This window comes from Eufriesea mexicana, unplaced genomic scaffold (genome assembly GCF_001483705.2).
Source record: "Eufriesea mexicana isolate 0111107269 unplaced genomic scaffold, ASM148370v2 scaffold22, whole genome shotgun sequence".
Classification (NCBI taxonomy): domain Eukaryota; kingdom Metazoa; phylum Arthropoda; class Insecta; order Hymenoptera; family Apidae; genus Eufriesea; species Eufriesea mexicana.
The window spans coordinates 1544906-1568025 of record NW_016908212.1 but is presented as its reverse complement, the minus strand read 5'-3'; the positions used below and the strand labels follow the sequence as shown (position 1 = coordinate 1568025).

At 34.5% G+C, this 23120-nt stretch overlaps 2 protein-coding genes across 7 annotated transcripts in view; both read right to left on the bottom strand.

Annotated features, from left to right (window-relative positions):
• Positions 1-1259: 1259 nt before the first annotated feature.
• On the bottom strand, positions 1260-8462 carry LOC108553415 (protein tramtrack, beta isoform). 2 transcript variants are annotated; one of them, XM_017908294.1, is made up of 7 exons: positions 8217-8462; positions 7560-7742; positions 6875-7127; positions 6623-6742; positions 2491-2753; positions 2050-2400; positions 1260-1972 (listed from the first exon to the last, which is right to left on the bottom strand). In XM_017908294.1, exons 1-7 carry the CDS (start codon positions 8385-8387, stop codon positions 1358-1360), a joined length of 1956 nt encoding a protein of 651 aa, XP_017763783.1. In that variant the 5' UTR covers positions 8388-8462; the 3' UTR covers positions 1260-1357. The 2 variants fall into 2 exon arrangements, with proteins under 2 accessions (XP_017763783.1, XP_017763791.1); XM_017908302.1 differs by lacking the exons at positions 6623-6742; positions 6875-7127; positions 7560-7742; positions 8217-8462 and adding an exon at positions 3083-3672.
• A 6262-nt stretch (positions 8463-14724) lies between these two features.
• The window catches only part of LOC108553666 (putative fatty acyl-CoA reductase CG5065), a 37676-nt gene continuing 29280 nt past the window's right edge, over positions 14725-23120 (bottom strand). For 3 of the 5 annotated variants that reach the window (XM_017908675.1, XM_017908667.1, XM_017908684.1), the window contains 6 exons: positions 18935-19126; positions 18374-18844; positions 17689-17937; positions 17218-17567; positions 16200-16796; positions 14725-15984 (listed from right to left, as the gene is read on the bottom strand). In XM_017908675.1, the coding sequence (XP_017764164.1) occupies positions 15843-15984; positions 16200-16796; positions 17218-17567; positions 17689-17937; positions 18374-18586 (1551 nt within the window). In that variant the 5' untranslated portion in view covers positions 18587-18844; positions 18935-19126 and the 3' untranslated portion in view covers positions 14725-15842. The remainder of the gene's footprint in view (positions 15985-16199; positions 16797-17217; positions 17568-17688; positions 17938-18373; positions 18845-18934; positions 19127-23120) is intronic. The other 2 variants (XM_017908693.1, XM_017908701.1) reach the window with 2 other exon arrangements.

The window sequence follows — 23120 nt, the reverse complement described above, 5'->3', positions numbered from 1 at the left end:
TTATTTATAAGACATAATTTCACATGTTATAATGTACATATACTGTCCACTCATACATGGATTTTTTACAATAAACGTAATTTTGCCACTAGCTTCGATTTATTACATACCTTATATGTAGAATATTACTTTTACTTAATGTTTGCATACAAGTATACTGTTAAGACAAATAATTTTTTTTTTTTTAATAAAATTTACATATGAATCTTTAGAAACCTACTGTAAAGAAAGATTACAGTATAATAAAAAATATCATACTGTGTTATCGACTTATTAATTCTGCAATCTTATATAATAATAATGAATTTTTATGATTAACATATAAATGCATTAATCTTTTATTAATTTATTAATAAATCAGTAATCAGATATCTAATTTACGTATAATACATACGTATTTAAAAGGATAAAATTAGAATAAACAAAGTTTGTACAACACAATTAATAAAAAAATATTAACTTGTTGTACTGTTCATCATTAAATTATAATACAAACGGCCTTGAAGTCAACAGGTACAACTTTCCTTTTAAGAAGCAACATTTTCTTTTTAACATATTCATAATTAAAATAGAAATGTCATTTTCAAATTTTCAATAATGACTGAAACTAATAATTATATCATTTAAAATGGTTAATCAACTCCTACTTATTGCGGAAGTCGATTTGTGAGTTATAAGATTATAATACAAAAGTGTAGAACGATTTGTTTTTAACAAATAAATTATAATTGTAATTAAAGACATAAAAGTCATGTGTCGTACTCCAATTTTTACAAATCACCCAATAAAACTGATTATAGGTACTTTTGTAAATATGTACAATTAATTAATAATCTCACTTAAAATTTACTTTCTGGCATAGTCATTCGTATAGAAATATCAATTTCGAACAGTGAACTTGGAGAAAATACTCGAAAGATATATGTAGCCGCTACGATTCGTACAGTAAGTGGTAAAAATAGTTTTACTTTTTATCGCGAATGTTCTATTTACAAAGTCGATGAAATATTTGTCATATTACTCTGAGAACAAATGATGGGATCTCGATATATAACTTTACTCTGTTTCTTGGTTGAATAAACACAAATAAAAATAAAACTACATATACGTTCAATAATTCATTACTACGATAGACTGCATAAACACTATCACAAAACTAATACACACATTGTTTTCTTTCGTAAGTTATTGAAATTAACTTATTGAAATCGATACTCAATGTACAGAATAAAAGTCTATAATAATTATATTCTCGTGGCAATACTGGATAATTCTACAAATTGCTTAAAAAACTAAATTGTAAATTTTATTCTATTTCTGTCAAATAATTCAAGTACTGAATTCACGAATCATCTCACTAAACTGGCTTTTTTTCTTTTGAACATTGTTCCTTTTCGATTCCATTTCCTTCACTGACCTCAAGTTCAGCAGAATTGAAATCCCTGGATTCCTCTTTACAATCCTTATTCGAGGCTGTTTCCGTTTCTTCAACTATGTCCTGTTCTTGTTCTAAGAAGTCCGTAGGTACAAATTCCATTTGATCTTCACTATCGTTTATATCGGGTGGCTCAGGTATTTCGCAAAAATGAATTTCTCTTTCACCATCAGTGGCTTCATTACCACCTGGATCATCCTCCTCATGTAAACTCATGAGCTTGTCGAAATTTGAAGGAGTTGAACTATCCTCGTTATTTTCAGCGAACATTTCTGTAGGACTAAGAGGAATATCTAAAGGTTCCATCTTAACTGTAGTAGTCGGTGATGTAGGTGTAACAGGTCGTTGTAAGCGTATCTTTGTAAAGGGTTTTGGTTCAATAGGTTCTGAATGTTGCCGTTTTTGCGCACGTTTCGGACTAGAAGGCGTAGAAACTCCAGAAGTAGAAGCTTTCTCTTTGGTCTCTGAAGTGGCACGAGGAACTGGTTGAGATACTACTGGCTTTGATTGTGGAATAAGTAACGGTGGCTTTGGATTCTATGAAATTAATATACTTCATAAAAACTTGTATTAACGAAATTTGGTAGTCATTTAAAAAATAGAGAAACATTTACCTGCGAAGAAGGATTTGGTCCTGCTAATCCTTTCACTTGTAACGCTTCAGCTGCGTTCAACAATTGCGGTAGTTTATCATGTGCAACGTTTACTTCTCCACGGTACATGAATTTGACTAGCGCTTCAACCTCCCAAAATTTAAGATCTTTCATTAGAATAATCGGATGTTGACACGGATTTTCGCGTAACAGATCTGCGAGATAATCGCTACACGCTGAGAGTATCATTTTATGACACTTTAATGAACGGCCTTCGCAAGCCAAGGTAACATCAACAAATTGTTCAGAATCCAATAAAGATGGGAAACTGTTTTGCATGTTACTATGATAACTGTTCCATCTTAAACAAACCTAGAAAAAAGAAAATAAATATTCAAATTTATAATATTGGAATTTGCAACTTTGGAATATTCTATTGTTTGCTATTAAATTGATTATTACCTCTGTAGGCTGTTGATGTACAATATTATGAGGTACCCCTTGACTAGTCTGTCGAGGTGGCATTTTAATAGTTGTAGGTGCAACCTGCTTTACTTTTAAAGGTATCGTTTTTAACACAAGAGTCTTTGGTTGGCGTTGCTGCTGTTGCTGCTGTTGCGATATAGGTGCTGGTGCAATGTTTCTAATATGAGATCTTACCAAGGACTGTGCTGCTATCCTTATAGTTTTGCCAGTTGAATTACTCTGAGAAGGTGATTGCAATACTGTAAAAAAACAATTTCCATTACTACCTAATAAATCTTATAAAAGGTCAATTTATTTCTCTTTATATTCATTAAAATGACTCTCCAGAAGATGTTAAAACAATTTGTTAGGGCTGTTTACGTTTACACAATCTATTTGATACTTAAAACATAAAAGACTTCCAGATGTCAATATTATTCATATAAATACAAACCATATCTCAAATGTTACCTTACATAAACTCATACACACTGTAACAGTATTCATCAACAGCTTCCAAACAATTGTCAAGTCACACAGTGGCACTCTACCAGCGTGTAAAGTACCTCCAATAACCAACTATCATTACCGTGATAGCGACTGCCAATGAGTCTGCCACCGTGATGTACCCTGAGATGTCGATGAAGGTTCGTTGTACCGCATTGTCGTGGATTTGCCCCGCCCCTGACCACGACCGCTCCGCAGATTCGACACTCGGCACGCAGAGGATCATTAGCACATAGGTCAAAGTGTGCCCAAACCGCGCTCGGGTTTGTCATCGCACGAAGGCTACGTGCATGCGAACGAACACGATGTGCAGCACCTGCATGACGACTGGACGATGACGGCGAGAGAGATGGCATCTCAGCCGCCTCCAGGTAACAATCCTCCTCGTCTTCAGGTTCTTGCTTCATCGCGACGTCCTCGAGCCGTATGCCCTCCACGATATCCTCGTTGGAAGACGTGGTGACCGAAGCGATGTAATTTCGGTCACGTTGCTGCTCCTGCAGAAGTCGGCGGGTAGTCAGCTTTACGGTGTCCTTGCAGGCCACCAGCACAAGCCGACCCGCCGTTGTAGCCGTCGTGCTCGTTCTTGCTACGCTGCTTACAATCCCAATTCCACGCCAATCGTATTTCCGTTCTTGCGGTACGTTTTCTCTGTGAGACGAAAACGCGATATTCTGAGATAACATCAAGAAAATAACATCCTTCCGTGTAGACGTAGTTTCACGAATCGATTACTCGTGCGCGGCGGCATCCGTCTCCATATAGATATCCTAATTTTGTTCTTTTTTTTCTCGGTAAAAGGAACGAGAATTCGAAGGATAAGGAAGAAGAGACGACGCATAGAATTAACTATTGCAGTCACAGATTAAATAAGTGTATGTATTGTGAATGTAATTGGATCTGTAACGAAGTTCATCGATTTACCTTGTTTGGTTAATCAAAATGTACCACACCGTGATAACCTATTTCAAATATCGAATTGAATGAAAAATTAGATCGTTATTAATTGAATTTATAATTTTGATGTTAGAATTGTTCACTGTATGTGACAATTTTGTAAAAGAATGCGAAGTCATAAGTATCAAATATTTATTTTATTGGTAAACTTTTAAATACCGCCAAAAATAATGCATTTTCTTATAACGTTTTAAAAAAGAGGTCTTATAAACCGTGAATTATTCCTTATCTATCAATATAAGAATCATAATTGAATTTGAATGTCTTAACGAGTGCAAATATATTGCATAATCCTGAATATATGGTATCATACACTCGTAAGGTAAATGGAATATTTAAATATCATAATACATAATATAATTTTTTTGACATAGCGTTGTAATAAAAACGATAATCGTCCGGTGAATAGATAAAATATATACGCGCGTTCATGCACTATCTTTCTCGTCTCCCAATGCTTCTCTATTACTCCCACTCCTTTTAACACATTGTGTCATCACTCAGCAGACGACACACGGATAATACGTATTAACGATTTATCCGATGAGAACGTGCGATAGTATACTATACGTATATTATGTAGGCTAGATCGATATTGCATTGCAACGTTGAATATATAAATAATCAACGATGAATGTAAAAAAATCTAAATTTCCATAAATCTATACTTATAACCAGAAACAATCTAAAAACATCTACGGAAGTTCTACTCCATCTGCAAAGTTCCTTTCTTTCTTCTCTTCTCCCCTCTCTTTCCTGCTTTTAAATCTCCCCTCCCTTCCCTACCACAAAACGACGTTTCCCGTCTCATACATGTTCCTTCGATCCTTCTCACTTCATCTTTTTCTCCCCCTCTCTCTCTCTCTCATTCTTCTCTCTCTTATTCCCTCTCACTTTATCTCTCTTTCATGCTCTTTCTATCTTTTTCGTATTCTCTTACTCGCTCTTTTGTTCTTACGCAGTTCTCCCTCTCCTTCTTGCCTCCCCGAAGATCTCACTTGAGCGACCGGCTATAAAATGGCAACCATTGCGACCGAGCACGATATCGAGTGGCACACGCCACAGCTACGTCGCTCGTCTACTGTACCTCTGTACTTTTTTGCTTCTGTCTTTGTTCCTCTCTTTTTGTCGTCTGTCGCGGTGTCACTTAACCCAATCCAGTCGTTCGATTCGCAGCTACGAACCGGTTCGATTTCGTGTTGTGTCGCGTCAGAGAGCCGTTGTACCGACGACCACGCGACAATTTATCGACCCTCGGACGATTCCCAGGAGTGAAGAACTACACTACGAATTTTCCGATTTCTTTCGCCGTGCTCTTGATTCTCTCTCGATCAGATTCTTATGAAGATCAACACTGGTTTCCTATCGCGTTATTCTTGGCGTGTCTAATCTCGCTGCTGTGTAAACGTTTAACGATTAAACCGGTATCGGATATGATCATCCGTGAACGGAGCAACGACGACACAAGGAGGGAATCGCCAAAAAATTCCGTTCCTTCTCTTTCACGGTACGCCTTCGATGTACAAATATATACTTGAACGGAATGAACGGTCACGAACGGAAGATCGTCGAACGCAAAAGAGTGTGACTCGTGAGGGACGCGTTTATCTCTACTCGATCGACAGAATCGTTACTAAGTTCCGAGCGAGTTTTTTTCACGACGTGTCTCGACAGTATGGCTCGCTACGAGAGCGGAACGATTTTCCCCGAAGCCGAACCCGGGAGTGACTAAAATCGAAATCGGTGGACGAACAGGGGCGCGTCAGGGCGCGCATGTGCGACGGCGCCGCCGGTCGTCGACGCATATTATCCGTACCGTGTTTCGTGTTGCTATCGTGTGCGCGTTCCCGGGTCTCTCTTCGCTAAGGAATTACTAACCGACCTGATCACGTTCGACTCACTCGAGCCTCGCCGAGCGAATTCTCATCGATCGGGAGTTGCTTCTACGGCTCCCTTTTTTTCGCGCGCATCTTTAAGATGCCCGCCATCTTGAAACAACAGAGACGCAATTGAAATGTGTTGCTTGTTAATTACCTTACATTTTCACACGTTCAAACACGTTAATTTGTACTCGACGATTGGTGTTTGAATTTCATAAATTGTAGATTTATGTATGCCGATTATCATGACTATTAATTATTCGATGAAATTTAAAATTATCATTTTTGCAAATGTATAAATGTAATTGTATGTGCTTTAAAACGTTTCAATAGAATTAGTTTATTGTATATAATAATCGATATAGATAGTTTAATATGACTGCTACAATTAGTTCTTTTTTATTTCGAAATTAATTATACGTTTTTGCATCATATTGCAATTACAGTAATATTTATTACAGTATTTAATTCGGAAACGATTTATAATTTTATATTGGTATTAAAAAATATAAAATCTTGTTCTTAATTGTTCTTAATTCCATAATTAATAGCGAATTCTCTTATTTTTTATCAGTCTTCTGGAGAATTATTTAATGGATATTATTAACACAGTATATTAAACACGTGCCAATTTATTAAATATACCATATTTTAAGTAGGAATATAAATCTAATAGATAAAAATATTTTAAAAATAAATTATACATTTTGTTCAATATACAAACCCATTCTCAATATTCGTTATAATTTTTAATTATTGAAAATATAAAATATCAAAACACTTACTTTTTCTGGCCGTAGCACGTGTCTTCGGTCTTCTACTTTTCTGCTCATCTGGTACATCATTTTCTTTGTGAATCACTAATTGCGGTACGTTCATAGACTTCATAGTGTTCCCTTCTACGTCTACGAGATACGCAAAATTTCCATCAAATACTATACGTGACAAAAATATTTCATCGAATGTATTTTTTAAACTTTACTCAAAAATCCATGACGGAGATAAATTGACATCGATGGGAAAGTTAGTAAACTTACTTGTTAGCACGCAAGGTTTGCCAAGAGCTAAGTAGCGTTTTCTGGCAACTTGAGCAGCCGCGAAATCTGGTTTATGGTTGTGCTCCATACGCACTCTAGGCTTCGTGCAACTCGTGGTCGTGATAAGGCTGCCTCTACAATGCATAGTTCTGCCAACGCATCTCCATCGAATATTATAAGGTTGCTTCTTGTGCAGTGTGTACATATAGCCGTGGTGAATTAATTTTGGACCCCCTTTATTTGATAATACAACCTGTGATATTAATTCATGAATATGAATATCTACTTTTTGTTAAGTAATTATTAATCATAATTTAATATTTAACAAAATTAAAGAAAAATTGTGTTACATATGATAACTAGTATTTGAGAGTTCAGATGCAAATTGTAATTTTTAAAAAGTGACTATGTAGAATTGATTTTATGAAGCGATTATGTACATAATCCATTATATATCAAAACAAAAGATCTAGTACGTTTTTTAAACAATTTTAAACATTTAGTTATCATATATATATAATAATATTTTTACTTTTATCAAAAAATTATTTGATTTTTAGATTTATTTAACACAATATCTGTAATAACCAAATAAATGAAATGAATATTGATATAAAAATTTCTAAGAAGTTAAAGATTTTAGTAATTAAATATTAAATGATTTTTATATTTTTTTGTTCCGTACTTCAGCGACGTTCAGATCATCGTCTCCAGAATTCTCTGTAAAAACAGACGATGTAGAAGCTTCTTCCTTGATTTGTGCTTTACTTTCACTCTTCGCACGTTGTGGCATCTTATTCCTTGTTTTCCTATTTTCTCCGAGGTAAACAATGCAAATTCTTAATAACACATTTTTTTCGGTAATGGCCTGAAAAAATAATTATTTTAATAACAATTGAAAAAATGACCTCAAATATCGTAATTAATATTAATAGTGATAAATATGTTAAAATTATTCTTAAGATTATCCAAACTTTTAATCATGTTCATTTTTAATAGTTTTAAACATCGTTTTGAATGCGTATACACATTCTTTTTTTCTTTTTTCTTTTTAAATCAAACAACTTATTTTACAATTAAAAACTAAAAGTAGTAGAATTTTAATATATTAAACGTATCAAACAATTTTATAGAGCAGTAAAAAGTAGTATACTAAGTTATTAAATTAGTCAGCATTCGTTATTCTACTTACATAAAATATTTACTAAAAATTCTGTTTTATCGTGTAAATCTTTTTTAAACGTTTTCAAAAAGATGGTCCCGAACATGAAACTTCCCGATCTCGAACGCGAATCGATTCTTCGATCGATTTGTAAGGGCCGTCGATCTCGAGTGATATAGCGACGCCACGATTTTCGTAATTGCATCTGTTTGCCCGGTTTCTATTACTGTGAAATCGTTTAAACGTCTCCGTACCTATGCACGCGCCAAAAATAGCACGGAACGGAGAAATGAACAGCGGGTCTATAGAACCTCGGAAATCGTGCGTGCTAGATATTTCAGTGTGCCTCATGTTCGTCCGCGGTCCGATCCTTTCGTTTTCATGTCTTCCTTCTTCGTTTTTTTTTAATGATGTTGTCTCATTCGCATTGAACTGATTCCATTCGCAATAGGGCATGCGAAAAAATTGTTTGATTCGGAGTTAATTAAGAATTAGAATTTTCTATTGTTCACTTACAGTGGGGAGTTAAGAGTACATCAAGCTTCTCAAGACATAATCTTTTAACAGAAATAAATTTTTGAAACTGCGCATCTTCGTAATAAATGGTGATGTATTGTAACTTTGAATAAAATAAGTTGTTTTCATTGAAATGTATCTTGTGTCACTTTGAATGTTTAATTTGTTCACGTTTCTTTTAAGTGTCGAAAATATATATAGATTTATTGTCTTTTTACTGTTTCTTCGATATTTATTTTATAGATTCTTATGTTCTTTTTTTTACATTATTTGATAAGCGTGGAAAAATACAAGATAGAAGGTAAGCACCGGTTTTGAATACTGGACACTTCATTATGCTAATGCCAATATTAATGTCTATATATTTAACTGCCCGGAGATTTTATTTAATTTGTTGTGCAAAGTGTGAAAATTTCAAAGACGTGTAAATGTATAGTAAAAAAGCATGATAATGATAAACGTAAAAAAAATGTTGTCACTAAACTTTCTATACTGTCATTTTTTCTTTCCTTTTCATAAAATATAAAATATTTCCGACAAGCATAAAAGTAGCAAAATTTAATTTTACGTAGACAAGAATGTAAACTTTCTTTATTCTTCGCAAAGATTTTCGATAATATAAAGAAGTTAAAATATAAAATATTTAAAGTAAAATCTTGAAGTAAATACGAATTAAAAACGTTCGTTACACAGCTTTTTCCATCAACGAACACACGAGTGAAGTATTCATATTACATTCGTTTTCGCATGAAATTATTATTTTCCGAATTATTTGATAAAATGGCATTTTAAACGAGTAAAAAATATCAAGTAGTAATACTTACATGTTATTAATACGTAATTCTAACGTAAAATTTGAAGAAAAATCCAATGTATAGTCATACATATATAAATAAAATATCACCAAGTCAAAAAGAAAACAGCAAAGAGAACTCTGGCGTTTCTTCGAGGAACCTAATCGCGATTCTCGATCCCAACCAAGATGAATCGATATTCAGGTAGCAAGCGTGACCAGTTTGCCAGCCAGACTAGCTTATAGCCGTTTTCGCCGAAACTGCCGAATGGTCAACAAAAATGGCGAAACGTTAGTGATTGGATTTTGCGCAATAAACGCTACGCTCTGGAACGCGGAATATGGTACCGGACAAGCGCAATCAATGAACGGCACTATGGCACCCGTATTACACGGTTTATTTGCGCGCCATTACTGATCGTTACACACTTCTACCATTTACGTTTGGATGGCGCGCGACATGAACTCATTACTGCATTATCTGACTTTTCGTCTACTTTACAGAGGTATGCTTTAAATCTTACTTCAAAAATGAACGTAAATTAATCTACAGAAAAAACTGACAGTAGCGACACTCTCGTGATTTGGCTAAAACGAATATATATACGTATATTATTTATGTATGTATGTGCATATTGTAATACATGCAAATGTATATAAAAAAAATTATGTTTCTAATGATCATATGGTAAGAAACGGTTGGGACGTCGGTATGTACGATAAGAGATCCTGGATTGATAAAATTGAGAACATCCGTATCATCATAGACAAAAATCTGACTATATTCGCAACGATGACTTGTAATTAAACGGGTATAGTACAGGGATATGTATATATATAGAATCATTGCATTTTGTATTATTATAATTTGTAAAGGAGTCAAGAAATATCTTTAATTTATTCTATACATTATAGAATTGATTATCAAAATACTAGTTTTATGTTTTTAATATGCTGCAAATTTTATTAAGTCTATAAAATAGCAGAATATTGAACTTTAGTACATTTTTCTTTATTACATTTCCATAATCAAACCGTTCCATACCGTTGCATTTTCCTTCTCGAGTGTTTCCTTTTTTTATTTTGCAAAGTTGTTTCGCTACTGACACCTGACCTGTTACGTTCTACTTTGTTGGTCGAATACTGTGTCGTTTTGTCACCCCATCTACCGGGTATTGTGGTAACTCGTCTTATTCTACTTCGTGTGCCTCAACCGGTTCCATTTCATGTGGTTGCATTTGATTTCTAATACCATGTTCGCTTTTCGGTATCCTGTTTTCTATGTCGGTATTTTATCCAGTGTCTTCGTTTACATATTTTCATATTATATTTATGCTTTTACCTAATGCGATTAGTTATTAAACTAATCAAACTCTTAATTACTAAAGGTTACTAAAAGAATCTTACATCTGATTTGGTCAATTATATAATAATCAATTCTTATAGCACAAGTGAAAGACAAACAGTTAATATCCTTCATGTTGTATTTTCGATCTTTTACATTTAAAATAAAGTCGAAGGAGAAATTTTTAGAATGGAATTTTGCATTTGATGTTACAATTTCATGGATTATTTAGAAGACTCGTGAGTCCATTTTTCCTAATTATTTTTATTAATCGATTGTTCCAAAGGGCATGTTAAAAGATGCATTTGCAATGGTTCATTATTTTTAATGTAATTTATAATAGTACAGTATAATATTAATTAAATCGATTATATTAAATATTGTTGCATTGTTGCAATCCTTGTATGCATTGTGTAACCGAATAACGATATAGACAAGACTAGCAGGTGGTGACCTTCGTTAGTGTTGTCCCTTCACACTCTTCTTTCTTTACACCTAGCGCTAAGTAATTATTATTATATACTCTTTCTTCCTCATCTTTTAATTAATTCTTGAACGTCATATTCGATCGACTCTCTTTTCACGAATCTTTTCTGTCTTCGTTTCACCTTTTTTCTTTGTAATTTCTCTCTCTCTCTCTCTCTCTCTCACACACACACACACACACACACACACACACACACACACACACACACACGCGCGCGCGCGCGTACACGCACACAGAGCATACGCACACGCACATGCATTCTCTTTTTCTCTCTCTCTCTCTCTCTCTCTCTCTCTCTCTCTCTCTCTCTCTCTCTCTCCCTCCCTCTCCCTCACCCTCTCTTTCTAGTGTGTAATTTTTTCATTGTGTCTTGGCAACGTTTTTGATCGATAAATAGTAAATATAGCGATAAAATAAATATCGAAAGGAAGCCCATTCGAACTAAACAATACGAAACAATCAATCAAAAGGGTCATACGCGAGAGAAACTGCTCCATGTGGTTGTAAAAATCATATATACGGTTTCAAAAATGGCGCTCATGACTTAATCATTGTTTTAAAGGCACAGGCAACAGATATAGCATAAAAGTTATATTATATGTAGAGCAATATCATGTTCAATTTAGTGTTACAAAACAGAGACTTTTATCATTAATTAACCCTCCATGGATCATTTTACAGGGTACGACTATTAATTAAAGTACTTTCAACATAAATTTAAATACTTTTCAATCTTTTCGAATTAAATTTTAGATTTTATCAAATATCATATATATCTTCTACTTCTTATTTTACAATGTTTAAATAAATAATGACGAGATACATATATATATCATAAAATGAGCTACAAAGGGTTAACTAGCATTTAATTAAAATATCTGTAAAATACAAAAGTGAAATTAATACAATACACGAGAACATATCCATCACAGAGACGCTTTATACGAATTCACCGAGAGCACTATTGGAATAAATGCGACTTACGTTAAATACCAAGCAAAAGTTTCAAATTTTCATAACACGTTACTAGTGATATACAAGTGCAGTGATAAATTACAGTATATCTATATTTTAGCGAAAAAAGAAATCAACTTGTATGATTCTTTCCTATATTTATAAAGTGTACTGCCTGGCCACGCTTGAATATTTGAAATTGAGTTTAAAGATGAAGTTAGATTATTATTATTCAATATGTTCATCTGTGACACATCACGGATTGTAGAGAACAATTATTTCTTAACAAAGTGATCAAGTTATAGAGTAAATATAGTTTAAGCATATTAATTATTATAGTCGTTTTTCAAAATAATTGTTTGATTAAAGAGAAGAAATTTTTAACAATCAATATTCAAATTTGAATTTGAATTTATAAATAATTTCAAGTTTACTTATTTTAGGTTATATATAACAATCCGTGACGTGTGTGATGTCATTTTGATAAAATGAACATTGGAATGTGTAATGTACATAGGATAGTGCGATAAGGTATATGTAATAACACAATAATATACATGAGTAAAGGCATAATAGCGAAAAAGCGTGAAAATCTCTAGATGATACGTATAAATAACGGCAACGAATTGTCGTGTATATATAAAATTGTCTTTTTCGATTATCGGTAACTTTGTATATATACAAATTTGTCATCTCTTTCCGCCGATATATGATTCTAATTTTGCCACTGCAACCGATCGGCCACTATTAAAAGTGATATCATATTTGTATACGTGAGAAAAATTCAATTGAAAGAGAAAAATAAGTTGCCAATGCCTTCAAAATTTTAGCGTCTGTAACATCATTAAGAATGTTATAGTATATCATAAGATGACTAGTGATAACTGTGTACTTCGGCTCACATTTGCACAATAAACGTTTTAAACGTAATCACTTCTATTAATTTCATTATAATCTTTTGCCTACCGGTGGCAGTTTTTCTCTTTTTTTCTCGAGAAATGTATTTATAATCCCTTATTTTTTTAACAATTTGAATAAGATTAATTGTGTTGTTTTATTATTCCATTGTAAGGCTGTTATTTAGGCAAAGTAGAAAATAGTTATTTTAATTTAAATAATATCAATGGTGAAACTAAATTAGTTATATTTGTTGAATGGAATCGTTTAATTTTTAAACAATTACTCGCAATATTCCAATGAAAGCATGTTTTTTTTGTTTTTTTTTTTCTTTTTTTCTTTTCTTTTGGTATTTTTGAACATTATTACATTATTATATTGGAGAAGACTCAAATAAATGCACTGTGCCAACCGGTGGCTGATTTAAAAAGCGCTATATGGTCTGTACTTTAGTGTGTTGGTTTTCATGTTAAAACTTTGGGTTCACAATGAGCATTTCAACATATTTCATTGTGAATGAAAATAATGGCTAGTCTATAAGGTATTCTTGTGGCAATCTTCTCAATTAGAATGATTCAGCGGTGAACGCACCACATTTATGCCAATTACAACAAGTTTGATATCTTGGCACTTGTCAATATCTTTCCTATAGTTTTAATTTCACCAAAAACGAAGCAAATTATTGATAGAAATACTTGTTTTACATATACATTTATTAAGGTAGACCTTAAAAATTCATTTTCCTTATGCCATAATTATAAATAATTGTAAAAAAGTAATCAGGATCATTAAATTAAGAACTGCACCATGAAATTCATCTATCTGTTTAATTGTAAAAGACAAATATATACTCAATAAATTTGAGCGAACTTAAGTATATTGAACAAAACTATAACAAGCGCATTCCTCCATTAACCACCTCCAATTCTTTTTTACAAGTAATAAAACTAAATAATAATAATAATAATAATAATAATAATAATAACAATAATAATAATAATAATTAAACAGCAACGAACACTTATTTTTATACATAGATTGTAATTACATGTAATCAATCGAATGCTTAGTCTGATCGTTTAGATACAGTAACTTGGTTCGTTGATGGTGAAACCGATTGAAAATGATAGATATCTCGAATGGAATAGAATAGAATCTTGAATGTACTTCGTAATAACATGACTAAATATTCATCTATGTATCTTATATCGTAGTGTAAATGAATGAACAAAATGCCAGATCGCGATTATACAAAGGCACGACGAATTTGTAACTCCTTTAGCCGGCGTCAAAAATTTTTCTTTTCAACCAACCATCTTGAGTTTATAATTTAATTTTTTCACTAACTAAACAAAACTTATGTTGTATTTTTAGACAAAAAAAGTTAGCACTTCGAAGACTCGAAAAGATTCGATACTAGATAAACGTTTAATCCTTCGGGTTTTTATGCTACATATATAGTCTACCGGATTACGGCTTATTACATTAAATCGTGAAAAAGCTCACTCTAAGGGAGTGGCTGGGCGACTAAAAGAAAAACCCTGCATTTGAAAGGATTAAACGACCAGTATACGAAGCACTTGTTCATTATCCCTAAACATTGTAAAAATGATGAAAAAGGAAGGAATTTAGTGGGCATTAAGATCGTTTGGCGATGTAAAATATTCTCATAATAATAATCTACCGCTTCGATTTATTTTCTACGATTAATTTGAAAATTGTTTGTTCTTTTCTCGTCCTTTTCTCGCAGTTTTTACTGTTTTTGGGCGAAATAAAGTAGCGAACGTGATCCCTAAATAACGGAATACACGATAAAACCTTGCTAATTAATTAAAAACTCACGAAAATTTATTGGAAGATTAAGTTGATTACTTAAATTGTAGGTCAATTGATAAAAAGACATATTGAACACAGTAGGGATTATCGTTAAAAATGTAAAAATATGAATAACAAATAATTTCTCTTAAATAATTTGTAAAATGTTATTCTATCTCTTTTTGTTGTTACTTTTTGATCATTAAGCTAAAATGGTGTGAGAAAAGAGAACATACTTAAATATCAATCAAATCACAAGGTTCTATGGCAAATATTGAATAATTTCGATCGGTATTCGAGTTGCCGGCTCACGGAGTTCACGCGTCGTATGATTTTAAACCGCGTTACACGATAATTACCGTGCAATGTAACAGACCGAAACAAAGTATCAAGGTTTAGGTCTTTTAACAACGAACTCGATCGAATACTTCTAATGTCGCGTCATTACAAATCGACGATATGCGAAAAATCGATGCTCAAGAACGAAACGCCCTTTTAAGGCGACATTGAAAAACACACGATTACAATGACAATGGAATATATCCACAATAAACATATGGTTGTAAATGTCTGAACTTTCGTTGCTGCATTTTTGCTGATATTATTGAACAAGAAGACGACGTAGTTACTTAAAGGGATTTTGCCCATCCTGTTAATTTTTGGGAATATAACAAAGTGATCTTTATATGTGATAACTTCGGAAGCTTGAAATACACATTTTTCTTTCTTTCTGCCTCATCATTTGCGTGCTTTTTGAACATGTTTTGTAACTGACACTCCCTGCAGAATTGAATACCTCTAGCAAATGCTAATTTAGTTATAAACAAATAGAAACATTGAAAAGGCCAACTGACGGGATATTTGAACATAGCGAGTGATCGTTGGGAATGGCGAGCAATGAAGTCGAAGAACAACCCGCACTATTAAATTATGCTTCTTTATAATTAGCTGTTGCTTCTTATGACGCTTTTCGCGATCTTCAGTCAGCATTCTGAGCCGTCAAACAATCATACGGCACATACGTAACACGATAGACAGCAGTGAAAAACATGCAGTCCGGGTCATGGAACTACGCAAAAACAAAAAACGTAGCACTACTAATAGCACTCCGAACTGTATAGCTCTGTGAAGCCAATATAACCTGAAACACGAGATAAGTAAATATTATTACGATATATTACCACACTGTAGAAGGCTATTATTTCTTTTTTCAAAATTAAATATATTTAGATTAGAATAACTCTCCTGACCGTTGATATTTGAGATAATTAATTTCACAGAAAAATTTCAACTTCATTTACTATCATCAAAATATGTCCAAGTGTACTATCGTTGTAGCGAAAAACCACTACTTACTTCCTAAGATATAAACGAGCAGCTGGTAGTGTGTTCGGATTGTCCTTTAAAATGAAATGCCGAATTCCCAATATGTAATGTTCCAAATACGCTGGCCAGTCAATCTGTCTGACATCGAACATAAAAGTCTGTCGGTCTTCGGGAGAGAGCTGTTCACCTAATTGTCGAACATTGTCATCTCTGAAGTTCCATTGTTGCGTACTAAAATACTCCAAGCACTCGGCAGCTTTACGGAGCTTTGTTTGTACGCCGACCATAAAGGTCGGTTTGCCCTTCAGTCGAAAAATGAAGTCTAAAATGTGCGCCGGTAGTATGTGCTGGAAGATTATGCACACTTTGTTCAAAAAAATGGAGTTGTGGCATATGCCATCCGGATACCACATCACACTGTTCGATGGGTGCTTTCGAGAGTATTTGAACGTGAGCTCAACAAATTGCTTCCAGGTAATCGGGTTCTGTTGACCGGTACAACAATTGTATACCGGAATCGTCTTTGGACGATTCGTCGCAGTCCTCCATGCCGCGCATATCATCAAGTTAATTACTATATCGACCGGCACTAAGTCTGCTATCATGTCTTTATAACACAACATAGATCTGTAATAACAAATGTTTATTTATTAATAATCAATACGAACATTTGAATTATAAAGTTTGGGGAAGAACAAATAATTTATTCTTATTAATCTTACATTATTTATTAATTTATTAATTTATTGTTAGTACGATAATCTACTAAATTAGTATGATAATCTGCTCTTGTTTTAAAACAAATCTTTCATACAATTCAAACTATTATGAATTCAATTCAACACACGACCTTTCAATTTACGTAACAGCTAGGTCGGTGACACTAAATTTTAACAATTCGTTTTCTCCAACGTTAACAATGTCATTTCAATACTATATCACAGTATCTCAATATTAGGTGAAATTTCTTAAATTCCAAACAAATATCAGCTACTATACCTAACTAATATAGAAATACTGATACAAGGAATTAAAAATTTACGCTTACCTGAAGAAACCTTTTCCAGCTGCAATAATAATTCCAGTCGGCCCGTTCCAATTGTCCACCCATCCAGCTACTGGTTCTTTAAACGATGACAAGACAATAGAGGGTCTCACGATTGCAACTGGTAAATAACCAGCTTCTGATTGCAACAATCTTTCCGTTAGGGCTTTGGTAAAAGTATAGGTATTCGGACGTTTGCCAATTAAAGCCGGTGTTATATCATCAACCACCTTGGCATCCATGGACTTTGTTAAAGTGATTATATGTTCTGGTTCCGCCGACAGAGGGTATATCTCTTCAGCAACGTCTTTACGATCACAATTGCAATATGCCGTTGAAACGTGGATCAGCGCCTGTGCATGGAAACATACAGATTAATGAATACGATCTATCCCAACTATGTGACTACATACTTAATACATTATGACATACAAACTTCTGAACATCCAAATTTAATAAAATTACATTCCTTACCTCTAAATTGTGCATACGATGGCACAAATTCAACAACTGTTTAGTGCCAACCATGTTGATAGTGACCGAAAGCTTTAGTGCTTCGTCAAATTTCACAGTGGCGGCGGAATGAAAGACGATCGACACATTTTTTATTAGAGTATTCTGATCGGACTCTGAGATGCCTAGTTCGTGTTCCGTCACATCCCCAGCCACGGGAACTATCTTTGAGAGCTCGTTCGGAGCGTCTCGCCGTAACTTCTCGAACAGCTGTCAACATTTTAACATATTAGTTCTGCTCTTCGATAAAACTATCTTCATCTACAAATTATTCGTTTCTAATCTTTCTTGGAATTACAATCTACATAAAGAAAGGGACCGGTTCGATTAATCGAAATTAGATATTTCAAATCCTCAACTCGATACTACGAATTAAATTCATAGTTTAGCGATAAAAATACAAATTTCAAGCGAATCACGTGTCTATTTTACCGGACGAAGCAAATAAATAAATTCATTTCCTATCTGCTTCTCTAATGCATTCCACGATATTGTATAGTAAGACTTTCAAACCAGAATTCAAACCAGGATATTGCATTTAAAGAGGCAATAGAGCCTATTGAAGATAGCACGCGCAACTTCCCTTTCTCCAATTATATAATTGAAAAAGAAGACAAAAAAGGAAGTAAGAGAGAAATAATTATACCGGCCCATTCAATAGTTCCCGCAACCTTTCCTGGACATCCTGACCTTTTTTGGGTCTTATCAGAACATAAATGTTTCTTATTTCTGGACAAGATCTGAGTAGCTTCTCGACGAGGACTTTACCCATGAAGCCAGTACCGCCGGTGACGAAGATAGACCTGTCCCTGTAGAAGTCCTTCACGGATGTAGACTGGATGCTGCTAATTGTGCTCATTTTGGCTCGTTTTTCTTCCACTTTTTCTCTTCCGTTCGGAACAAAATAACCTTTAACTACGCGTTTTCTGGGTAGTTTTCGTGTAATGACGTTTTCAAGGTATATCACTGCCTATTCGTTTCTCCCTCGTGTTGGAAACTTCTTAGAACTGATGAAGAACACTTCTTTGTCGCTTGTTCCCTCTTGCTTCGTTCTCTTTCTTCGGCTTTATCTTTGGTCTTGATACGATCTTTGCTACTTTTTCAATAAGGTATAAATCTATATATATATATATGTATATTAGCACGTGAACACGTATGTATGTATATATATATATATGTATATATATATTATCTAGGTCTTACTTACGTTTGTTTGTTTGCGACTGTAAAAGTTGAAGGGGAAGTACGATTTGCTCAAAGATGAGGACACAGAGTTTGAGAAAGATGCAACGAAAACTTCACGTTCACGCCGTTCCAGGGTTTTCCAAAAGGGCTACAAATGGATTTAATTTCTGTTGGACTCATTTCGTGCTTCTCTACGACCACAGCTTTTCCTCAGCTGCAAACAGAACAAAGAAACGAAAATTAGGATCGTGCAAAATGAGCTGGAGCCTCGGTAATCTTCATTGGCGGAAGAGAACCATTTGCGCGATTTATTCTACGCTCTTTTCTTTTACGCGTTTACCGTTTAACGACCAGCTAGAAAGCTGCAATCATCTTGCACCGGCTATTATCTTTCTCGCTATTTTTTCTCGTGTCGTCGGTACCGAGTCATCGCGATCTTTAAGAATTATCGGCTTCATTTTTTGGACACTATTCAACTCTATCTTCATTCTTGCATTTGTTATGAAAGATTGGAAAATTTCTCAACGCGTCGATACCTTGGAACTCTGATGCTTCGGTATAGTTGTACTCTAATTCTCTAGGATATTAAATTCCCTGATATCACAGTATTTTACCATTCGCAATAATATTTAATTAGTCATAATACTTTGTGAAATTCGATATCATAATGTGTCAGTACTCTAAGGTCTAGCTCTAGTTCCTTGATGCATTAATTCCCTAGTGCCAAAGAACTCTAGTGGCATAAGATATAATTTAGTCACATTAGTACAATAAGACGTGTTTCTTCTGGATTATAATTTAAAAAAAGGCATTGAAAAGGAAACGAAAAATGATTCGATACTTTTCCCGCGAATACTTTAAACGGTATTTTCTAATCACACAGAGGAGAGATAGGACTTATTCGAATTGCGTGAATCACGCGAATCCATAAGGCGGGGTACAGTCACTCACGAAAGTCTTCGTACACTGTACATAAAGACCACCTGTACTCAAATAAAATTTCACTAAATTTCACTGCAAATATAATGCATTCTGCCCTAAAGAGACTCGGAGCTGCATCAAAGGCAAATCAAGCTGCCCCAACAAATACGGCGACGTGTATTTATCCTAATAAAAGTTTATTTCGTTTCGTTTGTGTCGTAATAAAATTTATTACGACCTATCAATTAAAATTTCTCTTTCACGCGAGAACTTTGTGTGACACTCTACTGTTAGGTTAATCCGTTGTGATAAAGTGACAGAGGAATAAAATGACCTTGACCAGTCACTACATTTATCTCGCATTCTACAAATACGTAATATATATATATATCGTTAATTAATATCAGTAATATTTGTACATACTTAACGAGTACGATTCATTTTTACGGCAACGAGAACTCATCCGAGCAGTTAATCTCTCGGTTCCTTTGAACGCGTTAACACACATAGCCCAAAAGCTTCCGCCGGTCATTTCTGATAATCAATTTCGCAAGAAAGAAAGAGAGAGAGAGAGAGAGAGAGGGGGGGGAGAGAAGAGACGTGGTTGGCAAAGCCGCATTTCTAGTTCCAAGCACCAGCGGCGAATAATAAAACTAAAAATTGGGTCGGAGTACTACCTTGAAACGAACGTCAGACATAGATCGAGATCGGCGATATTTTGCACGAACACCGAGGAACCGCAGGGCGGAGACCTTGACCATCGTCTCCGCTCGCGGACACGAAAATGAACAAAATCTGCCACTCGAATTTATAGCTCCCACCCAAAAAGCAGTCCGCACAGTCTTTCACCGGAGATTCGTCGGTTGTATTGCATAAAATCGGCGTACAGGTCGTCGTCGTTGCGAATATAAATCGGATAAAAGCCTCGATGAAAAGTTGGACCGTGTTTACGGATAGATCGTAAACACCCTGGAAAATTTGCCACACAGAAATCGTTTTACCGCCATAACGATTTCTAATAATCAACGACGATATAAATAGAAATCGAAAAAGAGAAGAAAGGGGAAAAGGATTAAAAGGAGAAGGGGAAAAGGAAAAACAGGAGTGGGGGAAAGTTGAATCGGGAAAGCAACGTACCGTAAAGAGAAACACACGGAGTTTTCACAAAATCAAAAGCCGAGGAAAAGATACATCTTCGTCGGAAGTAACACGGATCTACGTTGGGTTCGGCTTGTTTAACCACAAGCGTGTTCCCGTGTCCGCACGCGAACACGTTTCACGCAAAAAGAACTAGGCTATCATCAGGCTACTTTCTTATCTCGACTGCCTTACGCATAGTATAGCGCGGCTTACGTTCCACGTATATAAGTTTTTCTTTCGATGTAGTATCGTACGAGTGGGAGCAGTTCCCTGTAACTTATTGCCGAACGCGTTTAATCATCGAAATTGTATCAATTACGGAGAGAAAAAATAGCTTCAGCGAGCGTCCTCTGGCAGCCCCCCAGAAGCAAATGATAATCACTATTCACTAGCAGCGTTGGAATTTTCCTTTGACAATTTATTTTCGTGGGTTATCTTATAATTAAATAGTTTGTTTCATCTTTTTACCACTCCGCGTCCAGCTCACCCCGACGTTCTCTTTCGTTCGGTGCTTTTCACTTTTAGTGAATAAAACGTATTTTTTTAAAGGGAAACTTCGGTTTAATGGAAATATTTTAATATGGATTGTTGGTTATTACTTTCGCGTTACTTTAGTTTATCTATATGGAAAATTAGATATACGCGATTTTATTCCGATATGATTCTTCAGGTTACGTGTATTCGAAAAAGGTGGAGCTCTTTTAGGTTATCTTACTACCGTCATTGGCAATAATCCATTTCCAAGGTTATATATAGAGTTTCTCGTGAATTTCTGTACACTCGCAAAAATTGCTATACATTTTGATTTATGGCTTTTTATCATTAATATTACGTAAAATCTAGAGGAAAATATTTCGCAATAGTATTACAAGAACGATGGAAGAGGTTGTGGAATCGGTCAAACGAAGAAAGATTATCTTTATCGTTGATTCGGTCCTTGCTAAAAAATACGGAATGTTATACGAGATCTTTATATCATAATATAAGGTGGTCAATCTCGTGTAATTTTATAACAAACCTGATATACGTTGTTCGATAGCTGCAAATAAATTTGCTCAATTGACCATACAATTTGACACGTTGCACCGGATAAATTAGCTCTCCCTACATTAAATATCTCATAGGGTAGCGCACGACGTCAAATATGTCGGATACGAAAGTTCAGAGTCGGGACAAATCGGATATGTTCGGTTTGGGATACGATTTCGTACTTGGTTATTCACAAAATTGCAAATGGCCTCAACTCGGGGTAAATCGGGGTAAATCGTGGTAAGCCGAATTCGTCCGAATTTACCCGAATGCGTACGACTTTTTCTAATCTTACCCGAATCCGTAATCCTACCTGCATACGTTAAATATCTGGTGAACTATGAATACCTAAAACAATATATTAATAGCATCGCTAGCACGTGTGCCATCGTAATGTAAAATTTTATCGAAAAGTTATATGTTCGAACTTTCCTTCGTAAGATCTTGTTGAATCTCTTTCACGGCGATGTATTATATACACGTTTATATACGTTATACCCGCGTACTGTTGCAGTTAAAGACGACGATGCGTTCGTTATCGGTGATTCGCATTGAGTGAAACAAAATTTTGCCGATAAAATAAAAATTACGCGAATTTATTTTATCTTCTCTTTAATCTCACACCTAGCCCTAATCTGAGACTTAAGATTAACAAGAAGCACGCGATTAAGTATATTTAGAAAGATAGGGAAGAAATATAGGTTAAAAATAGAATGCTGATTCCTACCTCGTTGCCAACATCTATTCACGAATATGCTGATTCTTTAATAACGATGAAACGTTAAACGAATTAACGCCCTTCTTTTCAACGACGTCAAACGACAATTACATTTCGAACATGTTTGCGATATAATCTAAAGATGGCGGCCAGATAAAGCGGAGATAATTAATCATTGTGCTTAAAACGTTGAAAAGTCCAAAGACGTAAATTCGCAGAATACTTAAAAATGTTTACTATTATAGTTCATACTATTCGTTTCAAAATATAAGTTAATCGATACGAAGATGGACGAGTGCCCTTTTCCTTATACGATGAAGATACCGTATTAACACGTTCTCTGTCGCCATGTTGAAAGCAATATGGCGCGAAATATTTTGTAAAAACCGTTACTTGAAAT

Coding starts and splice junctions, on each gene's coding strand:
- LOC108553415 (XM_017908294.1), bottom strand. CDS start 8,387: ATGAGGCACACTGAAATATCTAGCACGCACGATTTCCGAGGTTCTATA. Junction 6,743..6,874: donor CAAACCTTGCGTGCTAACAA/GTAAGTTTACTA, acceptor CGTATCTCGTAG/ACGTAGAAGGGAACACTATG. Junction 1,973..2,049: donor GACCAAATCCTTCTTCGCAG/GTAAATGTTTCT, acceptor TTAATTTCATAG/AATCCAAAGCCACCGTTACT.